The 21,729-nt window shown below is 48.8% G+C and overlaps 1 protein-coding gene across 2 annotated transcripts; it reads left to right on the top strand.

The window, feature by feature from the left end:
- The first annotated feature begins 44 nt into the window (after window positions 1-44).
- On the top strand, window positions 45-20,190 carry rab27b (RAB27B, member RAS oncogene family). Of its 2 annotated transcripts, XM_062483928.1 has the most exons (7): window positions 45-182; window positions 303-390; window positions 12,450-12,621; window positions 14,670-14,758; window positions 15,588-15,691; window positions 15,928-16,051; window positions 16,630-20,190. In XM_062483928.1, coding segments are annotated over exons 2-7 (678 nt in total). In that variant the 5' UTR covers window positions 45-182; window positions 303-388; the 3' UTR covers window positions 16,817-20,190. The 2 variants fall into 2 exon arrangements, with proteins under 2 accessions (XP_062339912.1, XP_062339915.1); XM_062483931.1 differs by lacking the exons at window positions 45-182; window positions 303-390 and adding an exon at window positions 7,052-7,246.
- The last annotated feature ends 1,539 nt before the right edge of the window (window positions 20,191-21,729 follow it).

The following is a 21,729-nucleotide window of genomic DNA, read 5'->3' as shown; positions in this document are numbered from 1 at the left end:
TACAATAAGCACCTGTTGAATATGAAAAAACGAAACAAGCGAAGGCTGCGAAAGCACGGCACTAGGACCCTGTTACACAGTCCACACTCTTCGCCACGGTTGAACAAATGTGTTCACGTACAAGTCACAGCCATCCTCTTCACAGAGAAGCGAAGCAACATGCAGATAAAATTGATTGCAAGGTACGTTTAAGTATTTATACAATGTGAGTGTATCTTTTTTATACGAACCGTATAAAGGCTACAGTATATTCCAGTGAAACGTTTTGGAGACAATTTAACATTTCGGTCTGCTTTTCCAAGGCTGTAAAGAGATGCCTGGACGAACTGGAGAAATGGGCTAACGTTAGCAGACACCTGCCAAGAAGATTTGAGGTTTCCGTGTTATTATGTAAGTATCAATGATCTGATGACAGGTTGTTCAATGTTCGTTACTAGTATTCCAGGGTGCATCGTTGTGTTATTGGCACGTCTACATTTCCGTCATCACTGGCTACCCAACGCAGACGGTGTGAGTCATACTGTAACCTGCTTCCGAACGAGCTAACGTTAGCAGATACTGCTGCTTCTGAATCTTCTCGTTTTTAGACAGTAGGCTACTGCATTATTTATGAGCCGTAATTCTTTGGTAATTCAATTATATTCCGTAAATGAGACAAAGTAATTACTAATCCTACTTTCCAGCTGATGTAGTGTTCACATCATCAGTAAAATGTTGGTACTGAATGCATTCTTTGTAATTAGTACTCAATCCGTTTTCTCTCACACATGTGCAAAGACTACACAGTTTCCAGGAAATCCCAGTGTAGCTCAAGTCTACAGTTAGAACTCAATGGAGTAGTAATGAGTGTTTCCTGTATTACTGTGGCAGGATCATGTCCCAAGAGCTGTTAGGGTTTGTATTGCCTCCATTTTTCATTTTAACACTCTCACTCTTGACTCAATCAAAGGCCGTCATGTTGGCATGAAATTACCATAGTTTGCTGATTCTATTCAGAATAGTGTGGTGTGGTTTTTGTTATAGTCTACGGGTCCACCAAAGATGAGGGCATTCAAGACCACCTGGATGCCTTTATAAGGTTTGTATGTTTGTTCTAAAACATACAGCCAGCTTACCGTTTCAACTTGAATCATTGATCTTATAGATGACTTGACATAGGTCTGTGTCGGTAATTAGCTGAGGTGTCGTCGTCACCCGCTGATATGTGCTGGAAGTGGGGCGGCCGGGGGGGGGGGGGGGGGGGGGGCAGTGATAGAAAATATGGACAGGGATGGGCTGGGGATGTGCTGTGTGGGGGGGCTGGGAGGGGGGGGGGGAGGACACACACCAGGGGGGTGGAGGCTCAGGGGAGAGTGCCAGCTGCTGAGGAAGTGTTCTCTGTGGAGGTCTGTGTGTCAAGCTGCAGGCTAGGGCAGGCTGGCTCACCACATGCTCCCCAGGAAGCCTCACCTCATGGTGGGGAGCGACACAGGGGGATGCCCCTGGTTCTCCCCTTGACACCCAGGCGGGCTTATTGATCAACAGCAGGCTCCCGTTCTCGGGAGGGTTGATTACGGTAGAGACATCGGATAGGAACGGTGGCTGACGCGGGTTTCGGTCGGCTCGACGAGGTTGCAGAAGTCTGTAAGAGAAGCAAGTGTTGATTATGCCACGGGTTACTCGCTCACAGTTTGAGGGCTTCAAATTAATATCGAGGAGAAGGTTGTCACAATCAATTAGCCTAGATTTTTTTATCTACGACTCTCTGGAGGGTTTAGACCGTGCTTTAGAGAGTGCGTACAATTCCTCTACTCATCTTTTATCGGGATAACTATCAATCTAAAGGACTTTTGGAAGATGAATCTGCTACACAGCAAACTCCATCCCCAGCTTGTGGCGATGTCATCACAAATGACGAGATAGGCTACCTGGAACGAGGTGTTTCCAGAATGCTCTAACCACAATGTTGTGTTCTCAGTCGACATGCCGTATCTCCAGAAGGAAAAAGGGGACTCTTAAGAGATGGAGACAGATGAACTAATTGCAGGCTTTGAATAATTGATGCAGCGGCGATGCTCACAAATGCCAAAGACCCTCTGTGCACCAGGGCGGCATGAGCACAACAGCAGATATCAACTCTCGACCGCATTTTTACCTCCCACAATCGAATCTTGTTCCTGGCTTACTTTATCACGATGGCAAGTTTCTCCCTTCTTCCTCTTCAGTTGACAACGGAGCACATCTGTCCGATGCCATTTCTGGGGAACCTGCTCCGGACGTTGACGGGGGACTGTACCTTTTATGGTCTACGATTATATAGGAGGGGGGGTTTTAGGGAGTTTTCTGGTTTACAACATCTCAGGCGGTTCCCCGCCACTCCTCGGAAGTGGTCTGGCCCGGCAGACTCGCTCATTCAGACAAAGACCTCTCCGGTCTCTAAGGAGTGCTTCATCTACAATTGATGTGCAAATATGCAGGGAGAGAGTCAGTGTGTGTGTGTGTGTGTGTTTTCCTGAGAGAGATATCAGTTGTCTTGGTCAAGCTTACATGCACAGGGCTATTACATAGCTGGAGAATCCACCGTGGCAGAGGAAAATACCCTCTTTCCCAGATTTATGTTGTTCATTTTATTTAGGACAAACGCAGGAAACACCTACTGCCATTTGCTGGCATTAGTCTGTAAATGGCATCCTTCGATCCTGAAATGACTGGGAATTGGAATCTGGCCTTTGTCGAGAAGAACATTTCAATGTGTATGCATAATCAGTGTAGATTGGAATGATTGTAAGGATCCCTCCATGGTCACTAACTTTTACGTGTTACAAATGAAGCATTTAGACAAAACAAAGCACGGTTGCGGAGAGCTTCTGTTTCGGTGTAAGACTTGACACAAGGAAGCCGCTTTCCTTGAGGTACCACACCCGACCTCTCACAGCAGAGAGACAAGCCTAGTTGCCTGGTGACTGAGGCGAGAGAGGAGGAGAGAGTACATGGACATGTCTTTCCTTAAAGGGGAAAAGAGCTGGTCACGAGGCTGCCTCTGCCACAACCTCCTCTCTCTCTCTCTCTCTCTCTCTCTCTCTCTCTCTCTCTCTCTCTCTCTCTCTCTCTCTCTGTGTGTTTGTCTGTGTCTCTGTCTCTCTCTCTCTCTGTCTATCTGTCTCTCTCTGTATGATATACAGACGTTTTCTTCCCTCGTTTGATCCAAATGGAAGCCAGAAGAAAGCCTTTTTCTCCTTCTTTGAAAGTCGATGGTCACATTTGTTGGCCTGTGTATGCTGCTTGGAGGAGGAATTTCATTAGACGTGAGCGAGGTGTAAACGCTGGCGCTTCTAACCCCCCCCCACATATTTGTTCCAATCTGGGTCCGGGTCATGCTGACGTGCCTTGATTGTGTCTCAGCTGACTTCAACCAATGGCATTGTCCCCCGTAATGAGTAAATAGGTGGACAAATTGTTTGGCATGTTCTTGTGCTCAACTGCATTTTCAGTGCAGATGTCATGGGTGAGCTGGAAGATGACCTAAACCTGGAGGCGACTGACCTAGGACCTGTGATACAAACAGGCGTCCACGCTGAAACTCGGGCTTTGGATTCGAGTCAGACAGAGGAGGTCATCTCCTCCACACAGCAGCACCGAAACCATGGGAACCTATAGCATGGAACGGCAAACAAGCCGACGTAAACTCCTGCTCAGATCACAGTGTGCTGCAGGCAAGGGCTCATGCATTTTTTAATTGGAGAGATATGACCCCTTTATACCCCAAATGCACCCCCCCCCCTCCCTCCCTCCCTCCCTCTCCGCTCACATCATCTGTGGGTTTTCGGGCCAGGGAATGTTCTATGAGTGCTTCCTTTTTTCATTTGGCTCCCTTAGGAACAACACTGACAGTATCTTTCATGTGGATCACATGAATAATACTGTTACAAGGTCTTCCTTTATAACTGCTATGTTTGCCGTGAGAAGTAATATGCTGTCCACTTCCAGAACAGAGTTCCCAATGCTTAACTGGCTCATAGCAAAACGTTCCAATTGACAACGAAAGCTGAACATGTTTTCTCTGAGCTACAATCCACAATCTTATTCATGCCACGTTCCTTTAAATACATTTACATTTATGCATTTTAGCAGACGCTTTTATCCAAAGCGACTTCCAAGAGAGAGCTTTACAAAAGAGCATAGGTCACTGACTCTCTCTCTGTCTGTATCTTTCTCTGTATGGTATACAGACTTTTTCTTCCCTCGTTTGATCCAAATGCAAATACTACTATAGTTCCCCAATAGTCTCGCTCCAGCAGTGGGCAACTTCTCCGTGAATGAAGATAGGTGCAATTCAAATAACATTAAAAAAAGAGGGAGATATTCCGTTTTCGGTGAGCTCATACTTAGTATTTTATTTTGATAATCACATGCAGGATGTTGCAGCTGCGATGACCCGTATCAGGGTTAAGGACCAGACATTGAATCAGCTGCTTTAAGAGGCATTTAACAGTGTTTCCTATTGTTCCCCAGGAATGCATGCATGTGGCCATGTGCCTCTTCGCTAATGCGCGTCAACAATTTTTCAGCTTCCCTCACCAATGGCGTTTTAACGCTCCATCCTTGGCAAACCTTTTTTTAAATGGCGAATGACATCACCGGCATGCCTAAGCAGGTCTTTTAATTGACGATGCCTGACTTCCAGATTTGTTGTTCGGCCCTTCCTGAACTCCACAAGTTCACGATCGACCGTAGGTGCTGTTGAGTAAGTAAAAGTGCGAGATCGTATCGCCAGGACACGGGTCTCGATGCTGTTACACTTGTGCACAGCAGAGATGCACACCGTCTTGGTGTCAAGGACCGCCCCGACACACTGTGGCCTTCGAGGAAGTCGTGAGCCGTCATGTCATGCTGGCCTCCTGTTTTTCCCCCATCTTGCCTCTCGTCACTTCGTCAAGTCTTTCGCTTGTGTGCCTGCGGTCTGACCTGACAAGTCCCCACCGCTCACAGTCGCAAATTGATAGCGGCAATAACATCTCCATTACCAGTGGGGCTGGATTAAAGCAAAGCAGATTGTCAGGAAAGGGAAATGAAACGATCCCTCCCCCTTCTTCCTCTCGACAACCTGGACTGCTTGTCGCAGATGTGTGCTGGGCCGGTTACCATACAAACGCCATACATTTTTAAACATCTTTCTCGAGCTCACGGGGGAATTGTGGGAATTGGTTCCGCCCTGGCGTACCAATCCTTGATGAGGATTTGTCGTGTTTTTTGGGGGGGGGTTGTTGACGGGGCCGGCCCCCAAGACCCCGAGTCACCTTTCCTCTCTGAAATTCCCGCCGCAGACTCGAGGGAGCCCGGTTCTGGTGTCCTCCTGCCCCTTCAAAACCTTGTCGGCGCTCGGAACCGCTCTCATCGATCGATGGCACAGTTCGAGGTGCAGCCTGGGACTGATGTATCTGGACATGTCTGTCTGTGTTTCTTGCCTGTGGCTCGGTGGCATTTCACGTTCTCGCCAAACAAAAGGCCACGGCGGTGAAAACGGTGACGTACTGGTCTGGACTCCTCATTAAACTCTATTCAACGTCTGTTGTCTCTTTTTCATGTGCAAGCCTTCCTCCCACCCCTCAAGTGACGGAAAAAGTGGAAACGGATAGAAACGGGAACATTTCAATTCTCTTTTCTCAAGGGGAAACGTTTAGAGATGGCACTTTTTCCGAGTTGCATGACAAATTTGTTCATTGTTTGTCCTAATGCATCGCCTTTCGAAATGTGTACGTCCTGTCGTTATAGATCACTTTCTGTGACATCTGCGGGTTGGGGTAGTCCTCGCGCTATGGAGCAGCTAACCAACGGAAGCGTTGGCGCGTTGAATAAAGGGTGCCCCCGATACCAAGCTGGCAACGTGCTGTTCTGTGTTCAGCCTCTGGCTGGTTTTGTACAGTAGGTAAAGGTTGTCAACTCTAATGGCTGCTTTAATGGTGTCTGAGGTAATTACCGTGGGTCTTGTTAGCCAGTGTCAAGAGACACCGTGACAGCGGCAAAGAGCAATGCCAGAGAGGGCACTGGAGCGGAGCCTGAGGGCTGGGAATGGGGAGGGGAGGAAGGGGGGGGGGAGAGAGGGACGGAGGGTTCTCCCGTGGCTCGGAGAACGGGTGGAGGAGAAAGAACGGTCGGAGGAGAAGGAACATTCGAGACGGTCACTGGTTCTGCCGCGGTGGTCCTATGGGTGGTTTTATATGGCGGACGAGGAGTTTGACGCCGACTGCGCTGATGCTCGGTGGCCTGTGAAAACGCCGCCGCTGATGCCACCCTCACACACACGCACACACAACCTCATCCCTGTGTAGCAGTTCAAGCGGCAGTAACAGCCACCGTGTCCCAGTCTCGGGTCAAGACACCCAGCTGACAGGCCAATGAATGCCAGGCTAGGGAGAGACAGCCACTCTAATCAACTGGAGCCAGTCTAATCGACGGGAACCAGTGTGAGGGGTCATAAACTTCAAATTGTAGATGTTGTCTGCTATGATATTGTCGACTGCTATTTCGCACACGAGTTCTGTTGTTTCGGGCATATGCTACTGTAGACATTGTGCATGACTTACTGAACAGTGGAAATGTCCCCAAAACGACTATTTATGTAGTGAGGTTTTGAGGTTAGGGACAGTGCAGATGATAGGATATGGGAAGAAGAGGGGGAGGGGGGGAGGGAGAGAGGGAGAGAGGGAGAGAGGGAGAGAGAGGGAGAGAGAAGCATGGTGCGTTTCCTCTTTTTCACAGACACAGCGGAGTTTCCCAGATCCCATAAAATCCACTTCCTGAATGAGCATTTCTGCCCGTTTTCCCAGGGAGCGTGGTATTTACATTCAGTCATCTAGCAGACGCTCTAATCCAGAGCGGTATCTCTCTTTCCTCACAGATGACTGATAACCGCGCGTGCGTGTGCGAGATGGGGGCCTGAGGAAGGTCTGTTTATTCCAAATAAAGCTCCACTCGGCCCTTCCCTGTCCCTGTAGACCACACCCTCGTCAGTCAACACACACAGAGAGAGGGAGGGAGAGAGAGAGAGAGAGGGAGGGAGAGAGAGAGGGAGGGAGAGAGAGACGGAGGAGGAGGAGAGCCCGTCATCCGTAGGCTGCGTGACCTTAGTGGGTTTGCCTGCAGCCGACCAGAGGTGTGGCCTGTAACGTCTGTGTGCCAAAGCTGGATGTCAGTCGGCTTGCTGGGCTTGTGCGTGAGCTGTTGTGTTAAAGGACTCTCTCCAGGGAAGAAACACCTACTGAGAACGGTAAGACTCGACCCCCCTTGCCCCCTCCTCCTCCTCCTCCCCCATTCGGCCTGACCGCGTAGTGCAGTGTAACCCTTAAGACTCTAGTCTTTTTTTTTTGTGCCGTGGAAGTCGCGGAACCTGTTCATTTAGTCATTTAACAGACGCTCTGAGAGAGTTGTGTCTGGCTGAGGCAGAGAGGAGAGGGGGGGGATGTTGGTGACGGGGGAACTGGTGTGAATCGGAGATGTAAACCGGGGCCCGGTCACAGGAATGTGATGACACCCCAGCTCTGCAAGTTGATAACCGTCTGACTTCCTTCTATTACGCAACACTGTTGCTCAACACTTGAAAGAGTCAGGTAGTGCTGTGTTGCTTCGCATGCTATATGGACAAGGGAGAAGAGGCTATTGGGACATTGCTTTTCGCTTTGCTTTGAAGTGAGCCTGAGCTGTATTCGACTCTTTCCGTTGTTTGTAATTATCTGTATTCATTCTGCCTCACAGAGGTTGTTTTAAGTTGTGCTTATCAGTAAGGGGTGCCACCCTATTTCCTAGGTCCGGAAACCGCTGACAACCTCACCTCACTTGTCAACAATCCAAAGCAAACTCACCGGTGCTGTGCCGCGGTTTTCTCCCGAAACGTTACTAGTAACACCGGACACGCCGTTAAAACGCTGTTTGTCTGAAATAAATGGCAACGCCGACGGAAGCGAAGCCTCTGGGTGTCAGTGGGCGACCAAACGGGGGAGGGATGTGGGGGTGCGAGGGACTACAGGTCCCACATCTGGAGGGTCTTCCGTCACCCCCAACGCCTCGCTCGCCCCTCGCCTTAATGGCCAGAGCATGTGATGAGGGAAAATGAAAAAGCTTTCTCGACCGCTCCTTGTGCCTCTTCACAGCGGAGGACAGAGGGAAACTTTGTTTCTGACCCACTTTGCTGCTCGTAGTGGGTCGACAACCCCTCCCAGCCCCCCCCCCCCCCCCCCCAGCCCTGTGACAAGACCAACAATGTAAAAGTAGCACCCTTCACACACGGCCTAGACTGTCGCGTCCCTGTGGTTTATCTTTGTCCCAATACCTGCCGCCGCTTGTTCATTAAAACACCATTGACTTGCAAATGATGCCGTTGTGCGGGGGTGATTAAACCCCCCCCCCCCCCCCAGCTACTGCTGTCTATCAGGGGCCGTTCCGCTCTTGTTTGTCGAGCGCAGCTTGCTAAGCAGAGGGTGAGATGTCCTTGTTTACTTGTTTTATATCGCCGGGGTACTTTTTTTTTTCCTTGCATGACCCCTATCTGTGAGTTGTCTACACAGCTAGACGGGGGGGGGGGGGGTCATTACTCTGCCTAGCTGCACGACCAGAAACTTCCAACAGCTTCGACGACGACTTCTATGCATAAAAATCGATCTTTGATTACGTGCTATGTCGTCGATGCGGTCGTTTCCATGCACGCCCAATAGCACTCTGGCCTCATTGATGTAGCTGTTCTACAATGACACGGTGAACAAATGCAGGTTTGTCGGGTCAAAGATCCATTTAGTTCCTCTTATTGTTTCCGGCACTGAGCTACAGAGGTTGGTAGAATGGCATTAACCTGAAGTCAATAGGGGCTTCACATTAGCTAGTGATCTGATAAAGATAATTGAATAGAATAATGACCTGCGTTAAAACCAACAGTTACATATTTCATAGGGGTTGGGCTAGGCAGGAGTAAACCTGTCCCATTTGCGTTTTGATATAGTTGGGCTAATTCTTACTTACCCTGAATAATACACAGAAGTACAACTGTGGCAAGCACCTCTGCCCCCCCCCCCCCCTCCCTCTCTTGCGAGGTCGGGGGGGTGGGGGGGGGAGTTCTTTCCCGTCCTCCCCTCTCTCCCCACTGGGCGTGAATCGTTTCGACCGCCCAGGGCAGCTAACTGCTCCGCTAACCTTTGTGGCGGGCCAGGGCGGCTCCAGCTACAGATGTTAGCCCCACCCCTGCAGAGAGAGGGAGAGAGGGAGGGAGAGGGAGAGAGATAGAGAGAGAGAGAGGCCCCGTGGACTACTGAGCCAAGCAGGGAGCCAGGCCACCTCACAGAAAGCCAAGTGACTCAACCTATTCGCTTTTCCTCACGTACCCGAGGCTGCGAGCCGTCCTACGGTGTCGGATCAGGATTTCAGACCAACCACCTGATGTGGAGATGGCCTTTAAAGGGTACTTGGCTCCGGTCGCCCCTAAAGGTTGTTGCTTGTAATTAAAATAATTCAATTGTAGCTTCCAAAGGGGCCAAACTGATTTGATTGTGACTGGTCAGTGGTCAATATTCATTAGTGCCATTAGAGTCCACATTCTTAAAGGGGGAGAAAACAATAAGTGCTATAGAGAATAATACATAAACATAAACCTTTTTTTCCCCCCAGAAAGTTCTTGTATGGATGATTATTTATGTGTTTATTTAGCACATCTATTCCTGTTTCTTTCACTTTGAGTTGACAAAGTTGCCCCACAACCGTGCCCCACAACAACGTTTCAACACTCTACTGCGACGCTTTCCAAAGATGGCCGGACGAAGCGTCGGGTCTGTATGTTGAGAAGAAGAAGCCTTTCTTGTTCATCAGCATGACCCACGTATGTAGGGAGCGGCGACACCCAATTGCATGCAGGGAGCGTCAACCGTAGAAACTTCAAAATGTCCCCATCCTTCGTCTTTCCTACCAGCGAGGAGCAATAGTCGGCCACATCAAGGTGCCAAGGCCGAGAGCTCGCCCTATGTCCTGGCCAGGAGAGCGGTCTTGTTCTGCATCCTTTGTATGTTATCGGGGTTATTCGTGGAGGAAACCAATGCGAGCACATGGAGCACACGCAAACTCCACACAGAAAGGACCGGAAGGAAGCCTGCCTGAACACCAAACTGTGCCCCTCGCAGGCATGGATTCGAGGACCTTGAGGCGAGAGCGCAAGGCACTGTAAACGTGCCCCCAGGCCACATGAAACGCACCACTCTGAAAGCCGTAAACAGTCAGTCATTCTTAACAAGCGGTACATCGAGCTCTAACCCCGTCGGTTCTGCCGCGGTTCTGATGGGTAACCTGTGGAGCACCCTTCAGGTGACCTGAGTGTGTGTGTGTGCGCCATCAAATTGAGTGGCGTTTCGTGGAAACGAGGGAATGTATAGAGGCTCTCTGTGGAGACACGGGAGTAGGGGGGCAGACAGTGGTGCTCTGTTACCTTCCAGAAGCCCTCCTGAAGGGTTCTCTCGCCATCGAACGTCAGCAAGGTCTCTTCCCAGGGCGCGCGCGCTTAGGCCACGGCTGCCGCGCTTCGTTTCGTCGTCGGCGACTTTTCCTTTCCGCTCTGCCCAGCAGAAAACACTGCTTCTTTGGGTATCGGATATCAGAAAGGAAATGCCTCGAAAACCCTGAGGCTTCAGGGCCATCGAAACACTTTGATGCCTGGGTGACATACTGTTTCTCTCCTTTCCTCCCCCCTCCTCTCCGTTCCCCCCTCCTCCACTCCTCTCCCCTCGTCTCCTCTCCCGTGCTCTCCTTTCGTCCTGAGTCATGCGTCTTTCATGAGCTTGAATGTTTAATCTAGTTGAGTATTTTATCATCACACGGGCTTGCCGTTACATAACAGGTTTTGCTGTTTTCCCCCTTCAGACGTACGGCTTAGTCAGTGGGACTCTCGTCACCCCCAAAGCTGAGTATTTCTGTGAGCAGAAATGGCAAATAAATGGGGAAAAATAGCCACTAGCTGAACTGCTTTGGTTGGCTGGACATCAGAGGTTCAGTCAGAGATTTGATTTAAACGGTATGTAATAGCGTGAACGGGATTTCCCCCGCACGGCCTCGGAGGAGAGACCTGTCGTCTCGTTCCGAACCCTATCTGGAGTCACCTGACCCCCTCGCCGTCGACAACGTCCCAGAGGCGGCTGGGAGGTCTCGCAGCCCATGACTGTCTAATCACATCCTCAGGCCTTCCTGTCTCCCGACCAATGACGGCAGATCAATAGAGTTGACCCCTCCCTCGGGGCCTGTTAAGAACCATTTACAGAATGGCTAGGGGGATGCTGGGTAATAAGGAAGGTTGGTGTTCCTCCTTTTTGAAGCCCCCCAGCCCTGCAAGCCTCGCTGAGCTACTCAACTGAGTGAATTTGAGTCGCATGATCTCCTTGTCTAAATATAACACATTTGGCTCGAGGCAAACAAACAAGGCACACAATGACGCGGGGACAACCGTTACACCCCCTTCTCCCGCCGATCGGCCTCCACCCCCAACAGGCCACCGGCGATTTCAATTCGTTTGGTTTCCCATCGTCGTTGAGATGGACTTCGACGGAGTTTTCCCCCATTCTCGCCCTTTCCTCTCGCCGTATGAACCAGCGCGGCGTGCATTCAATGGTTCTTTCACGCCCCCCCCCCCCCCACGGGAGACTTGCGTGGCTGTGCGCAGGCAGAGAGAGAGGGGTTAGGCCGGGTGTTTTCTGGAGCCGGTAGCCGGGCACACTGACGGAGCACTCCCAGATCTCCAGCGAACCTCCTGATCGCTCATGTGGAGCCGAGGAGACATCATGTGCTGCCTCCGCTTAGTGAACTCACACAGGAGACACTCAGAACACGGACACACACACACACACAAAAACACACACAAACACACAAATGCTTTCCATACATGCAGTGCTCCCGGGCCCTTTCCCAGAAGGCCACAGTGGCACCTTTGACCTCTGCCATAATCATTTAAGGGGCCATATAAGCAAGAGTGGTCTAGTCTAGTCTGCTGTACCGTAAAGTGACAGATTCACTCTGTCCTCTCAACTGACTTTTAATGTTTAGTTTTTTTTTGCACCTAATATCTTCCACACTGCATCTCGTAGAGGAATTGCGCTCGGGTACATTGCAGAAACACTGTGTGTCGTGATCAGCGCGTTTGAAGCCAATTGAATTCATCGCCGGTCTCCGAACGCTGCCCTCTCACGGCACGGAAGCTGTCGACGCGTCCCTCGTTCCGTGTGCGAGCTAACGCAGGGATCACACCCTCCACGGGGGGGTCTGACACCGGAACGGGCCCCGTGTGCTAACTCATTCACACGTGTCCGGGCGGAACAGCCGTCGAATGGCCGCGCCTTGCCGACTGTGTCGTCGATCGGAGTCGAGGTTATGTTGGCGCTTTGGTGCGCTGGCTCTGGAGTGCGTGACAGCCGTGTAGTGACACCAGTGCCGTTTGTGTTTGTGTCTTGCAGGTTCAGCGCAGTCAGCACTATGACTGATGGGGACTATGATTACCTTATCAAGCTCCTGGCTCTGGGGGACTCGGGAGTGGGGAAGACCACCTTCCTTTACCGGTACACCGACAACAAGTTCAACCCCAAGTTCATCACCACAGTGGGAATCGACTTCAGGGAAAAGAGAGTGGTGAGTGTGGCGGGGGGTGGGGTCTCCCGTTCGTGGGGATTTACCAGGCCTCTCCGGACGTTTCTCGGGAGACGGAGAGAGTTATGCCCCTGTCTCTGCTCTTCTAAGCCAGTCTCCTCCCTGGGTCGATCTGTGTCAGCCTGAGTTACAGTGCTATTCTGAGACGAAGGAGCCGCAGGAGGGGGGGGGGGGGGGGGGGGATGGGAAGGAGATGCATGAAGAGCTGGCGAGCTTTTTATGTCACTGCCTCGTTGTGACATAGTTAAGAGGGGGAAAAAAACCCTTGTGTCAAGGGCAGTCTCGCCGACGTGTCATTAGGATTCAAACCCAACCTATTTGGGATTGCCGTCGGCCTGTTTGTTTAGCATGAAATGCTGCGTTTGATCTGGAAATGTCACGATGGTAAGGGCTAGTGAGCAGGATCAGCTGGTCACCTTAGTCAGTCTGACAGCAAGACCTGGACCAGTCTGTCAGCCAGTCAGACCAGACCAAGACAGCCATCCAGCCAGTCAGACCAGCCCAAGACAGCCAGCCAGCCACACCAAGACAGCCAGCGAGACCAGACTTGATTTATGAAAACGCTCAACATCCCCCACGGATGACTACCTCTGGAACCACGTGCGAGGATCTGTGGCTGTCCGTGGATCTTAGTCAGGGGTCTCATTAGCACCTGAGCGATGCAACACCAGGTTCAATGACCTCAGGCGATCTTTGGAGGGATAGAGGCGGGAACGTCTACTGTTCAACCGATTCGATTGATGTAACTGAGTCGCCCGAGTCATTTATACACGTCGAACCAGACGAAAATTATTTATTGATTAATGTCACGTCCAATAGGCGCTACGTCATTGGGCTCGGAGTCGAGCCAGCACATCCAGAGTTGCACTTGTGAGCCTTCGTCCCATGATACCGCAGTCTCCTTTTGGCTGAAGGGGAAGTCGACGCCCTCATTTGAGGTTTGTCTTATTATCAGTGCTTTCCTCGTAATCTTTTGGAATTCTGGCCAATTACCAAGACTTACCAAGACAGCTGGCCAACGGGCAATCGCTTACCAAGTAGAACATATCGGCGACGTGATCCCTATTTTCCCATGCGGAGGTGCTATGCCATGGTGGTTTGTCACCGATTCATTACTTTCAATCACTCATTTGTAAAATCACACTCGCATTCATTAGGCATGACAATAGTGTGCTAGGCACACCCTCTATTGAAAACGATTGCTTTACATAGTAGATGGAATATTGCTTAATAACTAAAGGCGCTAGGTTGACTAATTGACGGGCGTTACTTCGAATTGTGGTTTTGGAAATTAATGGCGTTATGTAAGAATGATATCTGATCACGAGGCCATTTTTATTTTGCTCTTCCTCCCGACACACCCACGACTTGCAGCGCCTACTCTGGCAAACTCTGCAGAATGTACTCCAGCCCACCTTTTAATGGCGCGAAAAACCTCAAATGCCCCGAAGCGTTGCCCGTCTGACAGCTGTGCAAGGCGAGGGCCGAATCAAAACGTCACACGGCGAGCGCGCGCGGTCATGACTGTCACCAGAGGTGTTCTGTCCTGAGGAAGAGCTGATAATGGTTCCAACCAGAGGGGGGCGGAGGGTGTGTGTGTGGGGGGGGGGGGGGTATGCCATGTGTTGCACTAAACCATCCTCTGTCGCGCTTAATGAACCAGCATCTCCTCTTATCTAAGCATAAGGAGTTGGCCGGCATGTCGCGGCAATGGCCTTCACAGCATTGTGCAGGCACACACGCCAAGGACGTGCAGCTGCCGGGCGAAACGAGACTTGTTTTCCTCGACTGCTGCCTTCGATTTCGGCAGATAGGACTTAGCAGACCGGCTACGGCGTGGTAGACTTATTCACTTACGGTTTGGCACCCGTCCCAGGCCTCGACGTTCGACAGGAGTCGCCCTGCTGACGCACCCCAGATGTGAGGAGGAAACCTCGACAACTGTCACATTGTCGGGGTTTTTACAGCGTCTCGCGGTGCATGCGTGCTTGTGAATGCTTGTGAATGCTTTGTGTGTGTGTGTGTTTTAGGTGTACACGGCATCCAGCCCCAATGGGACCACCACAGGGAAGACCTTCAAGGTCCATCTTCAGCTCTGGGACACAGCAGGACAGGAGAGGTAATGCACACTGGATGGCTCCCCTAAGCTTCCCTTCTCGTCCACGACTGACGCAGACAGACAGCTGTCAAACACCGGGTTCAGAAAGGCCTCCAATTGTGAAGGGAAGCCAGGGAATTGGCTCGTATTCCAGCCTGAGATTGTTTAATTATGTCTTTCTTGGCTAGCGTGTTGCTGTGTGTGCAGATTAGCCCGGAAGATCTTATTTGGAGGGCATAAAACAAGCTTTCGCAGGGTGTGCTTTTCTCACAACAAGAACACTGTCCGATGACGTTGGTTGCGGCTTATTACCGGAGTGACGTCTTTGCAGCGTTCGCAGGGGCCGACACCTTTCCTCGAGACCGGAGGGTGTGGTTCGGGATGTTGGCGAGAAACACCTTTTGGGAAACGGAGCCTCGTTGAGTCAAACACTCACGACGTTCCCGTTCTCGCTGGCCCCATCCACCCCCCCCCCCCCCCCCCAGCTGAGACTTGACGTGAGAAACTGCTCGCTTCTGTGATTGGAGGCTGCCAATGGGTTTAGAAGAGCATGACTCAGTGCGACAACTCAAAAAAAAAGAAGAAAAAAAGGGCCTTGTTATGCAATATGTGTTATTTCAGGCCCAGCGAAAACAGCCGTATGTCAAAATGTAAGCTGTTGAAAATCACATCTGAAGGAAGTTGCTCATGTACATATTTTGCGGAGGTGTTACATATGTTCCCGGTCAGCTCTGGTTTGGTAGCTACAGCGCGCAACAGCCTAGCAGGGTCTTTTGGCGGCAGCTGGATTCCAAACTCCCGACCGAACCCTCACGTAAGGTGTGTGTGTGTGTGATGCTCGTCGACCCAGGTTCAGGAGCCTGACCACAGCCTTCTTCAGAGACGCCATGGGGTTCCTCCTCATGTTCGACCTCACCAGCCAGCAGAGCTTCCTGAACGTACGCAACTGGATGAGTACGTGGCAGCCCCCCCCCTCTCTTTCCCTCTCACCCCCCCCCCCCCCATCCCCCACCCCTCCTGCTCTCCTCTCCCCCTTCCTCCTTCCCTTCTCATCTCCCCCCCTCTCCTCTCTCTTCCCACACCCTCCACACTGCTCTTGTCAATCAACCTCAGCTTGTTACCCGGTCGTTGCATCACTTTTAACGTACCACCGTATCCTGAGAGGAGATCTCTCCGCTCTCTGTTCTCAGGTCAGCTCCAGGCCAACGCCTACTGCGAGAACCCCGACATCGTGCTGGTGGGCAACAAAGCCGATCTGGCTGATCAGAGGGAAGTCCAGGAGAAGCAGGCCAAGGAGCTAGCCGACAAGTACGGGTAAGTCAACACCTGGGACCCACGCGTCTGGTGAATCATTCACCTTGAGCTGTTTTGAATGGCAGGAAGTCTGTGCTTGTCCCTTTAAGGGACGCGATCATCCACAGCACTATTCAGACTCCAGTCAATCGATATGCGAGTCTCACGGGCCATAGTCGGGTCTCTGTGGTCGAGTAAATGTTAAAGTCTTGCCCGCTCTAATAGTGTTGTCGGAGGGCTTTCAGGACTAGCTCTCTCTCTCTCGCTCGCTTTGTGTAATTGATGATCAATAGTAATAGAGAGCTTGACCGTCACCTTGTTGAGTGCTGCACTGTACCCCTGTAGGATTTGGGATTTCGGTGTCATTTGTCTAGTCGATGATGTCCTCCGGAGATTACTGGCACTGCTGTTTAGCAACAGGGAAGAAGTGTTGTCGGGAAGAAAAATGAAACGTTTTCGAAATATTCCGATTCAACACATGGGTGCAATGAGCGGTAAATGGGGGGGATACGCGTTCTGTGATATCCGACGGCTCTTACACAGACGAGCGAGCGTGCTAACCCTGTGTGACTGTTCGACCCCTCCCTCCCCCCTTGTAGGATCCCCTACTTTGAGACGAGCGCGGCCACCGGCGCCGAGGTGGACAAGGCCGTCATCACGCTGCTCGACCTGGTCATGAAGCGCATGGAGCAGTGCGTCGACAAGCCCCCGGCCGAGCCCCAGAACGGGGCAGGGGCCACCAAGCTGGGGCCCGCCGAGCCCAGCGAGAAGAAGTGCGCATGCTAGACCCCTCCTTTCACCCCCCTCCCCCCCGGATCGACGGCCCCTCCATCCCCCCTGCTCGTCGTTCCTTGTCTGGTTCTGAAAGCCCCTCGTACCCTCTGGTGGACAGACATGGAAGTGCAGCCTGGCCACAGCTTGTGTGTGGATCAGGCACTCTACAAGGGGGCTGCTACTGTGTTGCAAGGCAGCATGTGCCGGTTGTTTGTCTGTTCTGGCCTCTCTGAGGGCAAGGCTTGGGATGTTAACCCCCACTATGGTGTTGGTCAATGCCATATGCCCTCACGACTAGTTTTTGTCCAATTAAATCTACTGCCTTGGCTGATAAGGCCCCACCCATAACCATGTCGTAAGAAAGTACAACCAGTTATTTACATTTAATTTTGATTTGGGTTTTCATGTTTTATTTCCCGTTTTCAAGTCAGGTTTCTTTTGTACAGTTTTCTCGGAAAACAAAATTTCACTTCTAGTCGCCATACATGTAATTCCTAAACAATTTAATCTAACTAATACTTTCTAAATTGTCAAATATGTAACCAACAGTAGAAACAGACGTTTATCGCTCAGCTTACAATCAGTGAAATAACACCAATTTAGGAGGACCAATCCGAAAAAAGCATAATCTTGTATTCTCCCCCTTGTAAAATGTATGGAGTTGAGCTCTACAGCTTATTGTTGACAGAGATAGGTATCTCATGATGTATGAACAGAGACCTGGTATATACCAACATGCTCTCTGTCCTGTCTGTCTTAAGTCAGCTTTTGTGTCTGTGTGTTTTATAATATCCCAGACCAAAGGATCAGACCCATACAATGCTAACTGTCTAGAGCAACCCCTGGTGACAGTCATCCTAGTGCCAAATACACCTACACATTGCCTCAAGTCTTAGAGTTTGCCTGACTGCCTGCCTTCCTGTCTTTCTTTGTATGTCTGTCTGTTTGTCTTTCTGGCTGTCTCTTTGCCTGCCTGACTACTTGTTTTGTCTGTCTGTCTGTCAGTCAATGTATCAAGGGCCTTTAATGTTAATACACACACACCAGAAACAATCTCTTTGCACCAATTTCCTATAGTAGACATTGTATTATTTGTTGTGAAAGAACACAATATTGCACAAATGGCTCTTAACTCCAACAACTTGCTTAAATCCATTCTCATGTGAGCCAGAGAGTAGTAATACGAGGCTGTCCATCTGGTCTTGTTTGAAGTATAACATGAATCTTCGCCGCAAACTTAAATTCACAGCGGTACACACCTGAATGGAACATATCGATCTTATTAAATACTGTACATGAACTGTACACAACAAACAGTATTTAACACAATTCAAGTACACTACTAACAGTGTTTTTACTGTACATAAACAATATGTGAAAATAGTGTGCTAAACCAATATTGTTACTGTCATCTTTCTTTAAGAAATTGGTTTAATGTTGTTGTTTTGGTGTTGATTTGTGACCAAATGTGTGGAGGATCTTCCCATCCTACAGCATCACAATTGCTTAGCAAAAGTTACAGAAGTAAATGTACAATAATACAATTATTTATCCACTATTTAAAGGTAACAGTATTCAGTAGTGGACTAAAGGGATACCATTAGTCTTAACATTTAACTCAATACTTGTTATCCCATGTTGATATTTGTTTGCTCCCCTGTCATGGCCACAGGCACTTATATGATCAAAACTAGGATAATAAGTGGACTCCTGGCAGTGTTACTGACTCAAGCCTGAAGCTTTTAGCCAATCACGGCCCCATGTACGTGCTCCACCTCTCTGAGAATGTTGTACAAGGTCAAAACAAACTCAATCCACTGTATTTTTGTCTCTTAAAAATACCGGCAGGTTCATTTTGCGATGCCAAGATGAAATGAGACTTGGTGTGCGTGTAAAAGCATGCGTCACTGCCAGCCAACTCAACCGTAGTATAGCTCTCCGACCCAGTAAGGACAGGCGTTGACTGTGGCTCCACTGTTTGCATGTCCATTGACAGCACAACACTTGACCATACTTTCAGTCGTTCGATCTAAGCTACATGCACGGAGAGTCAAAGGCTTGGAGTTGTGTATTTGAGTCAATCAAGCCAAGACTTGTGCCAAACTGCTGTGCCATCATGAACCCATTTAGTCTGACATCCATTCTCATACAACAGTGATATCAACAACATGTTTTGGTATATATACACATGTATATACTGTATACAGGTCATATCTGCAGTAGGCTAGCCCATGACAATGCCCGGCATAGATAAAAACAAGTTGTATCTGTTCAATGTCACTTTAACACCTACGGTTTGTCTACTGCTAAAAGGATGGAAACTTAAATGAAAATGATACCTTTACTGAATAATTTGAATTTTCAAATGTGACAATCTTTGGGACCAAATTATGAGATTTCTTCCATTTCTTGAATTGAAACAAATGTCTTGCTCCTGTTTCTTTCCTGGTCTTATTCTTTTCAAGTATTTAACCCTTTGACAATTTCAGCAGTATTTTAGTGTTATTCCTGTGGTGTTGGGGCAAATGAATCGTGTAACTCATGAAAAGGAAATTTTTGAAATCTATCTCAAATCCATTCTGAAAGTTTACATTGTCTGGACGAGTCTCTTTGTGCCTGTAATGCTCTTTTGACCAACAATTCTGTCCGATCATTTGTAAAGATTGTGAGCTATTATAGTAGATATATTTAATGCATTAAAGAACATAAAGCAAAATATGATTTGTGTATAATGTGCCCAGGTTGAAATTAATTCAAGTACCTCCAAGAGCTTTTATTTTTGGAATATGTGTGTCCTGTGTATTGAGAAAAGAAAAGTTTAAATATTCCAATGCCTGCAGTGAGTTTTGTGTGTGCACTAATGCCAGTCGGTCAGGTTGTTGCATATTTCAGTGCACCGTGAGCATGATCAACCTGAGAATGAGCTTTGAAATTGTTAATGTTTTTGATGCCTGTGGCTCTGACAGTATGATGTTTACCCTAAAGAGCTCCAGTTAAGGCACAATCTGAAGCTTTTGTGTCCAGTCAAGGTTGCTGCTGTCCTGTTGGGGCAATAAAAATAACTTGGCCTCGCTCCTAGAACTTAGTAGCCTTATGGACTGCAGTACCTTTTGAGTTTTGGTAACCAAAACACTGTCATCTGGAGACAAAATCATGTGGAAATGCGTTAATACCCCTCTGCTTGATCTCTTTAAACGGACTGAATGACATTTTGTGGCCAATGTAATTATTTAGTCTGTTTCATATAGACCCTTAATTCTTTGTTTGGTACTGGCTTGGAGGTGTTGCATTGTGTGATAGACTATGTGCTTGAATACAAATGGTTTTTTTCTCAGTTCATGTACTCCTTTCTTTTTTATTAAGTTAATAAAGTTTATGAAATCTTCTATTGTTGCTCTCTTTCCTTAAGAACCCGAGAAATACCACCACCTGCTGGATGTTTTGTTGAACTCTTCTCAAAGTTTGCTAGCCCCCATCCCTTCCTCCCCTCGACTACAGATCACGTCACACATGAGCGTGTATTTTCATTGGCAAGACAAAGTAGTGTTAAGCTAGCATTGAAATACACTCATATGCTAACCCATAGTAGCAGTACGATGACAACACAGACACACTAGTCAGAGTAAAGATCGTCGCCCGAGTGTCGCCGAGTGGTCTTTCGTCCAAAGTAACTTTCCTATATTATTTAGACATGTAAACGTCCATATATGTTCATGAAATTTTACACGTAGATTGTTTGGTATGCCTAAAATAATACTAGTTACACTTTGCTGGCGATAGCAAAAGAAAATGCTGGCAAAAAGACCGGAAACTGAGTGTCCAAACCCCGTTCGGGTTTGGACAATAGTAGTTTACAGCGGTCGGGATTGGACACAGTGACGTTACGTCCCCGGATATGTTGACAGCATTGATGGTCAGTTTGGTGACCCTGGATCAAGTTAATATCCCCAGAAAAACAGCAGCGGCCAGTGTTTAGAAGTGCGGTCGGGTTTGGACAAGGGTAGCGCATGGCTAATTTACCGGCGCCAGCGTCTTTTGACCGGCTCTAGTAAAGGCTAAGCTAACTCTAAATTTTTAAACAATATTTAGCTCGAAAGGTAAGAAGTTAAAGCTTAACGTGAAATCAGTAAATCAGATGAAAACGTGATACGATTATTTTTATCAATATTTGAAGTGGCATTTTATCAGAATGTTAGCTAAAAACCGGTCGGGATTGGACACAGTGACGCTACAGTACTCCTATGCATTCAAGTTCACACGCGATTGCTCTGTCCCGATTCCATTGTGCCTCGTCTGTGGGGGAAAAAACTCTCTAAAATAGCTCAACTGAAAAGGCATTACACAACAAAACAACTCAATACACAGAAATAAAATGTCAAGCTGGTTTGCCGTGACATTTTTTCCTGTAATACATAGCCTATATTGTGCTGCGAGAGAAAAAGGATGGCGGAAAAATTAAGCTATGACAAAAGAGTAACGTCACTGTGTCCAATCCCGACCGCTGTAAACTACTATTGTCCAAACCCGAACGGGGTTTGGACACTCAGTTTCCGGTCTTTTTGCCAGCATTTTCTTTTGCTATCGCCAGCAAAGTGTAAGTAGTATTATTTTAGGCATACCAAACAATCTACGTGTAAAATGTCATGAACATATATGGACGTTTACATGTCTAAATAATATAGGAAAGTTACTTTGGCCGAAAGACCACTCGGCGACACTCGGGCGACGATCTTTACTCTGACAAGTGTGTCTGTGTTGTCATCGTACTGCTACTATGGGTTAGCATATGAGTGTATTTCAATGCTAGCTTAACACTACTTTGTCTTGCCAATGAAAATACACGCTCATGTGTGACGTGATCTGTAGTCGAGGGGAGGAAGGGATGGGGGCTAGCAAACTTTGAGAAGAGTTCAACAAAACATCCA

The sequence above is a fragment of the Osmerus eperlanus genome, chromosome 18, assembly GCF_963692335.1.
Source record: "Osmerus eperlanus chromosome 18, fOsmEpe2.1, whole genome shotgun sequence".
NCBI lineage: Eukaryota > Metazoa > Chordata > Actinopteri > Osmeriformes > Osmeridae > Osmerus > Osmerus eperlanus.
Note: the sequence above shows the minus strand (reverse complement) of the source record. Positions and strands in the feature narration are given on the sequence as shown.

Bases quoted from the DNA above. Each gene is read 5' to 3' on its own strand.
- rab27b (XM_062483928.1), top strand. The intron at 14,759-15,587 runs GTAATGCACACT...TCGTCGACCCAG, and splicing joins GACACAGCAGGACAGGAGAG to GTTCAGGAGCCTGACCACAG. The intron at 16,052-16,629 runs GTAAGTCAACAC...CCCCCCTTGTAG, and splicing joins GAGCTAGCCGACAAGTACGG to GATCCCCTACTTTGAGACGA.